Here is a 7,282-nt window from a genome sequence, read left to right as displayed (position 1 = left end):
TCTAAACAGCACATTCTGGCAGAGCATTATAGTTCATAGGGGCCAAGGTGCTTTCTGTCATGTTTGAGCCAACAATAAATACATTCTCCCTTTCACCACCATTAGAGAGTGAACGGTCTGATCTTTGAGTGCAGCCTTATAGATGTTCAGTTTCAGCAAAGCGACGGTGGACCAGCCAATTAGAGCTGCTCAATAGTTGATAATTAAAACTCTTGGCTGTGCTTGTATGACAACCGATCCCTACTTTATCCACTTCACCGGCCAGCACCAAACTCACCAGGCTCAGGGTATACCCTCAGGCCATGGCCATCAGATGATCGTACCTGGTTGTGAATGTGCCGATTGAGGGGAGAGTCAGAGCAAGGCTTGAATCAGCAATCCTAATGTTCAATCAAGCAGTCAATAAAGAGTCCAACTTCATAAAAAGGAACAGACATGAACTCTTGTGAAAAAAAACAACAACTTGTATTCATTTTCCAGCAGGACATTATGTAGTGTGAAAGCTAGCAATCCAAAAATTAGGGTTCTCATACTCAACCATTCACTACAAAAATATATTCTAGAGACCATAAAAATGCTAAAATACCCAGCATTTTGGAGAAACAGTACCAAAATATTTCCTTGTAAGATCCGACTATAGCAGCCAACCCCCATTAACTAAACAGGTCCAAATGCAGGCCTAGAATCATCATATAGTACATATATATATATATATATATATATATTAAACATTTGACTACATTATCTTAAAATTACATTCCTAAATTACATTATTCAATGTGGTGTTCAAAACAAAAGACATTTAACATGATAAAAATGTAAAACCCCCATAGAAAGTTGTTCCCCTAGACATTGTGTGCTACACGGTAGTGGACAAGTACCTAAGACAGGTTATAACTTATAACTGGTTATTACACCTTAACGAGCGGACGGTGGGGGAGGCAAGGAGGGAGGCCAGTTAGCAAAAAAACGCTTGGGGGAGACATTTACGGCACAGTGGTCTTGCACGACTAGTCTGGTAGTCAGATCAGTTTCTGAGGTTGGCTAAAGCAGGAACAGGGCCCGTATACACAAGGAATGCTGATCTAGGATCCGGCCATATAATCTTATTATAATCTTATAAACCTAAACAGATCCTAGATCATCACTCCTACTCAGAGGCTTTGTGGACATGGCTACCAGGCTGATGTTCTAGGATTAGGTCTGGTTCAAAATTAACTGTTCCGATTCCACAGACACTCAGTGTTGCTCTCTCTCGCCCCAAACAATGTCTTGTCAGCATTAGCAACAAACTACCATGTCAAACAGGTCAATTTTTAAACATTCCTGTTGTTTTCTTGTACACCCCCCCATCTAGATTTTAGGTCGAATCAAAACAAAAATACTAAAATCACAGGTCAAATTAAATCACAATTAAAATATGAATAAAAACAAGTCCATTCCTCCTCCTGATATCTCCCCGTCTCCGACCGTGTCCCTCTCTAGGAGACGAAGGCAAGCGAGGCTGTGCCGAGGCAGGGTTGGGACGAGTTCCACAGGTCAGCTTGGGTTCAAATGGTGAAAGGCTGAAGGTCTGTAACACGGGACTGGGGTCGGGGTGAGGAGGGAGTGGGTGGGTGAGTAGGGTGTGTTAAATGCAATTATGGCTCGTGTGTGAAGGTGTGTGAACTGTGATTTGCTTTGGACAAGCGCGTCAGCGGAATGACCATATCATGACCACTGTGTTGCAGGTGTAGAGGTACCAAGTGTAGGAGGGTATTACAGTACAGTGGTTGGTCTCTAGGCACAGCCGGTGGACCCCCTCTCCATCGCTCTTCTCTCTATATGGGCTCAAATCACACCCTAGTCCTCATACACTACACCACTCGCCCTATATGGGCTTGGTAAAAAGCAGTGCACTACTTGGGGAATAGAGTGCAATTTGGGACACGGACAGTGAGTCAGTCTTTTTGGGTTAGGGGGTGAGGTTTCAGTCTCTGGGGGCTAGGGGTCATGGTTCAGGGGTCAGTAGTGGCAGTATTAGTAGTGTTGGCGTAGTTTGCTAGGCAGACTCCATGATGTCTCATGACCAGGAAGGACTGTCTCAGTCTGAAAGAGAGAGAGAACAAGAGAGATGAGCAAAACAAATGAACAACCTCAATGCTTTCGTCATAGCAATCATCACCACCATTGTGATACTCATCATACCGTTTCAGACCAGGGTACAAATATCTGTTACATTCAAAGTAGGCATTCAGTGGCTGAATATTTTTGTGCCTTTGGAAATATACTTGGAAAATATTTGAAAAAACTAAAATACATAGACTCCCATGCACTTAAGCTAGGTATTTGGAAATATACTGAAATATAAACGCAATTTATAAAGTGTTGGTCCCATGTTTCATGAGCTGAAATGAAATATCCCAGAATTGTTCAATATGCAAAATAAGCCTGTCATTAAAATTCTGTGCACACATTTGTTTACATCCCTGTTAGTCAGCATTTCTCCTTTGCCAAGATAATCCATCCACCTGACAAGTGTGGCATATCAACAAGCTGATTAAACAGCATGATCATTACACAGGTGCACCTTGTGATGGACAATAAAAAGCCACTCTAAGATGTGCAGTTGTCACACAACACAATGCCACAGATGTCTTGAGGGAACGTGCAATTGGCATGCTGACTGCAGGAATGTCCACCAGAACTGTTGCCAGAGAATTGAATGTTCATTTCTCTACCCTGAGCAGCCTCAATGTCGCTTTAGAGAATTTAGCAGTACGTCCAACTGGCCTCATAACCACAGACCACGTGGAACCACACCAGCCCAGGACCTCCACATCTGGGTTCCTACCCTGCGGGATTATCTGAGACCAACCACCCAGACAGCTGATGAAACTGAGGAGTAATTCTGTAAGCAATAAAAAAACCATTTGTGGGGAAAAACTCATTCTGATTAGCTGGGCCCACCAACGTCCACCTATAGCTGTGCCCCTGCCCAGTCATGTGAAATCCATAGATTAGGTTCTAATTTAATTGATTTCAATTGACTGATTTCCTTATATGAACTGTAACTCAGTAAATTGATATTTTTGTTCGGTATAGTTCTAGGAGTGGTGTGATTAGATGGTCTTCCTTTCTGCAGACTGGGACAAGTATTGCAGCTTCATGTGACCCATGTCTGGTCACGTTTTTATTCATCTCGGTTAACCCAGAACTAAAAGCTTGCATAATTTGGTCAGATGCTTCGTTATGTTTAGGTAGTGTCTGTCAATGAGAGATTACGTTTTCATAAACTCCTTCCCACTGTAGGCTGGCTACATTCATTTAAATGGACCGTCATCCTAGTGGGTCTGAGGCCAGGTTCACTGTAAGGTCACTATAAAATATAAATTCAAAATGCTCACTAAAGTAATGCACTGGACCTGGACCAGTCCCGCATTAGGAGGACCTGGACCAGTCCCGCATTAGGAGGACCTGGACCAGTCCCGCATTAGGAGGACCTGGACCAGTCCCGCATTAGGAGGACCTGGACCAGTCCCGCATTAGGAGGACCTGGACCAGTCCCGCATTAGGAGGACCTGGACCAGTCCCGCATTAGGAGGACCTGGACCAGTCCCGCATTAGGAGGACCTGGACCAGTCCCGCATTAGGAGGACCTGGACCAGTCCCGCATTAGGAGGACCTGGACCAGTCCCGCATTAGGAGGACCTGGACCAGTCCCGCATTAGGAGGACCTGGACCAGTCCCGCATTAGGAGGACCTGGACCAGTCCCGCATTAGGAGGACCTGGACCAGTCCCGCATTAGGAGGACTGACATAGCGGTCTGTAACACAGGCACAAAAAATGATATTTGAACCTGGTTCTTTACTGATCATACCAAACTCACCTCCATTGGTCAGCACCTTCCCTCCAGCGAGAGCACTCTTCACGTTGTTCTCCAGGAACGTCCTGTAGCAAACAAAAATTAGTACCAACAAAACACATTGGAAGGAGCAGCTAGCCTAGCACTTTAGAGCATTGTGCCAGTAACCTAAAGTTCGCTGGTTCGAATCTCTGAGCTGACTTGGTGAAAAATCTGTCTGTGCCCTTGAGAAAGGCACTTAAATCCTAATTTCTCCTGTAAATTGCTCTGGATAAGAGCATCTGCTAAATGACTCAAATGTATAGTACCAGTCAAAAGTTTGGACACACCTACAAAGCTGTCAGAGGCAAACGGTGGCTACTTTGAAGAACCACAAATATATTTTGATTTGTTTAGCACTTTTGTGGTTACCACATGATTCCATATGTGTCATTTCATAGTTTTGATGTCTTCACTATTATTCTACGATGTACAAAATAGTCAAAATAAAGAAAACCACTGGAATGAGAAGGTGTTCTAAAACTTTGCGTAAAATGTAATGGTTTGGCTATAGGGACAAATACTCACGGCTGGTATCCTTCTAGAGATTTCTGGATCTCCTGAAGCACAGCTGTAAGGAACAAACAGGTCAGACCACAGACACACAGTGATTGACAGTTGCCATGAGTTAAGTTGGCTATGATGAAACATGCACTAGGGTGGTCGTGGGTTGCTATGTAACAGACAGAGCTGACAGTTAAAGTAGACACTTCTACGCGGCTCAGCTGGTGAGATCATGGCAGTAGCAAACATGAAGGTTGCTGGTTCAATCTCCCGCAAAGCGATCACATCCTAAAACATTGCTGTTGGTTACGGTTATGTTCTGCAGGCTACTCACTCTCGTCATTCAGCAAAGCATGCTCCATCACACGTCTAGCAGAGCTCTCTGTAAACAAACAGCACGGCAGGACGCAGTCAGCACATCAAGACACGCAGCATGATCGACAACCAGTGTGTGTGTGTACAAAATGTCATCTTAAAACACACATGCAGCAAGCTGATCAACACACAGAACAAGCAGACAGGCTGACAGCCTACCGGAAATCTTCCTACTGTTAGGCACAGACACGATGTAGTACTAGTGACATAACTACAGCTAACATTACACTGTAGTTTTTATATATTTTTTACATCTTACCCACGTCATCGGTGTCCCGTGTGGAATTTCTGGAATGACAGAAAAAACACAGTTCAGTAAAACGTGAAAAGATTAGAGTCAAAAAGTCACAGTCAGAAAACACTGCTTCCAAAGACGATAGTGAGCTAAAGAGACGCAGTGGGAGTGTACCTGTGTGCCACAGACGGCCCGTCAGGCTGCGCCCGAGGCAGGGTGGTGCCGGGTGTCTGGGAGGGCACCTCCACTAGAGACCTGGGCTCCACCACACAGCGAGCGGACAGAGAGAAACGCTCAAACTCAGACGGAGAGATCAGGTAGAAACCTGGAGAGGAGAAAGAAGCTGAACACATGAAATGGAAAATGCTTGTGAGAGGTCAAATGTGTGGTTGTCTCTCTCGCTCTCGTCCTACCCTGTCCGTGTTTGGTGAAGACACAGGAAGCGATGCCGCTGACGTCCTCTCTGCGGATACAGGGGTACTGGACCTGCAATTTCACCCCCGGCAACGACACCACGTGGAGGTCTCCCTGATTGGTCAGGACGGTGAGGCCACTCTCACCATAGTCCTCCGAGCGGCTGCTGCCGAACCAGGCCACGCCCACCCTGCGCACGCGCGAACCATCGATGGCGGTGAGCTTTAACTTCATCTTAGCGCTCACCTTGGGCAGGGTGAACACCTGGAAACAGACAAACATTACATATTCATTTTAAAGTCTTGGAAGACAAAACATTCCAAGTTTCTTCATCAACCTGTGACCAAATAAAGTCTCCCCATCAGATGAGTGTTAGTGGGTATGTGTGTGTGTTCTCACCTTAAACTGTTCCTCGGATATGACCAGAAGCTGGTGGCAGCCCTGCATGTCAGCTGAGCGGGCCAGGTCGTGGGCCACCTCCAGGGGCTCAGGCAGAGGGGAACCGTGGCCGTCCAACACCACGATGCCCACTACTGGAGCACGGTGCATCAGCTGGATCTCCTTAGCTGAGAGAGATGGACGAGACGAGAGGGTCGACAGAAACACGAGAGAGAGAGATGGACGAGAGGAGAGGGTCGACGGAGGCACGAGAGAGAGAGATGGACGAGAGGAAAGGGTCGACGGAGGCACGAGGGAGAGAGATGGACGAGAGGAGAGGGTCGACGGAGGCACGAGGGAGAGAGATGGACGAGAGGAGAGGGTCGACGGAGGCACGAGGGAGAGAGATGGACGAGAGGAGAGGGTCGACGGAGGCACGAGGGAGAGAGATGGACGAGAGGAGAGGGTCGACGGAGGCACGAGGGAGAGAGATGGACGAGAAGAGAGGGTCGACGGAGGCACGAGGGAGAGAGATGGACGAGAGGAGAGGGTCGACGGAGGCACGAGGGAGAGAGATGGACGAGAGGAGAGGGTCGACGGAGGCACGAGGGAGAGAGATGGACGAGAGGAGAGGGTCGACGGAGGCACGAGGGAGAGAGATGGACGAGAGCAGAGAGTCGACAGAGGCACGAGGGAGAGAGATGGACGAGAGGAGAGGGTCGACGGAGGCACGAGGGAGAGAGATGGACGAGAGGAGAGGGTCGACGGAGGCACGAGGGAGAGAGATGGACGAGAGCAGAGAGTCGACAGAGGCACGAGGGAGAGAGATGGACGAGAGGGTCGACGGAGGCACGAGGGAGAGAGATGGACGAGAGGGTCGACAGAGGCACGAGGGAGAGAGATGGACGAGAGGGTCGACAGAGGCACGAGGGAGAGAGATGGACGAGAGGAGAAGGTCGACGGAGGCATGAGGGAGAGAGATGGACGAGAGGAGAGGGTCAACGGAGGCACGAGGGAGAGAGATGGACGAGAGGAGAGGGTCGACGGAGGCACGAGGGAGAGAGATGGACGAGAGGAGAGGGTCGACGGAGGCACGAGGGAGAGAGATGGACGAGAGGAGAGGGTCGACGGAGGCACGAGGGAGAGAGATGGACGAGAGCAGAGAGTCGACAGAGGCACGAGGGAGAGAGATGGACAAGAGGAGAGGGTCGACAGAGGCACGAGGGAGAGAGATGGACGAGAGGAGAAAAAGGCATGCTCTCACCAGGGTGGGCGGAGACAGGGTCCTCTGATCTGCGTTCCACAGGCGGTAGGCGGAGCTGGTAGGCAAATACCGAGCCCCCATTGGTCCCTGCCCAGAGAGAGGGCGTGTGATGGGAGCCTTTAGGAGGAGAGAGGAATGAGCAATATGAGACATCACAAACATTAAATAACCCAAGGTCTGTGTGTGTGTGTGTGTGTGTGTGTGTGTGTGTGTGTGTGTGTGTGTGTC

General features: G+C 48.4%; 1 protein-coding gene across 5 annotated transcripts in view; it reads right to left on the bottom strand.

The window, feature by feature from the left end:
- Positions 1-441: 441 nt before the first annotated feature.
- Positions 442-7,282, bottom strand: part of LOC109865340 (LLGL scribble cell polarity complex component 2) — a 32,706-nt gene continuing 25,865 nt past the window's right edge. For 3 of the 5 annotated variants that reach the window (XM_020453424.2, XM_020453425.2, XM_020453426.2), the window contains exons 19-27: positions 7,055-7,171; positions 5,812-5,978; positions 5,412-5,676; positions 5,173-5,323; positions 5,023-5,051; positions 4,723-4,770; positions 4,413-4,455; positions 3,870-3,931; positions 442-2,088 (exon numbers count right to left, since the gene is read on the bottom strand). In XM_020453424.2, the coding sequence (XP_020309013.1) occupies positions 2,084-2,088; positions 3,870-3,931; positions 4,413-4,455; positions 4,723-4,770; positions 5,023-5,051; positions 5,173-5,323; positions 5,412-5,676; positions 5,812-5,978; positions 7,055-7,171 (887 nt within the window). In that variant the 3' untranslated portion in view covers positions 442-2,083. Of the gene's footprint in view, positions 2,089-3,869; positions 3,932-4,412; positions 4,456-4,722; positions 4,771-5,022; positions 5,052-5,172; positions 5,324-5,411; positions 5,677-5,811; positions 7,172-7,282 lie in introns of all 5 variants that reach the window. The other 2 variants (XM_020453427.2, XR_004204426.1) reach the window with 2 other exon arrangements.

This window comes from Oncorhynchus kisutch, linkage group LG20 (assembly GCF_002021735.2).
Source record: "Oncorhynchus kisutch isolate 150728-3 linkage group LG20, Okis_V2, whole genome shotgun sequence".
Taxonomy (NCBI): Eukaryota; Metazoa; Chordata; class Actinopteri; order Salmoniformes; family Salmonidae; genus Oncorhynchus; species Oncorhynchus kisutch.
The sequence above is the reverse complement of the archived record's forward strand: the minus strand, read 5'-3'. Positions and strand labels throughout refer to the sequence as shown.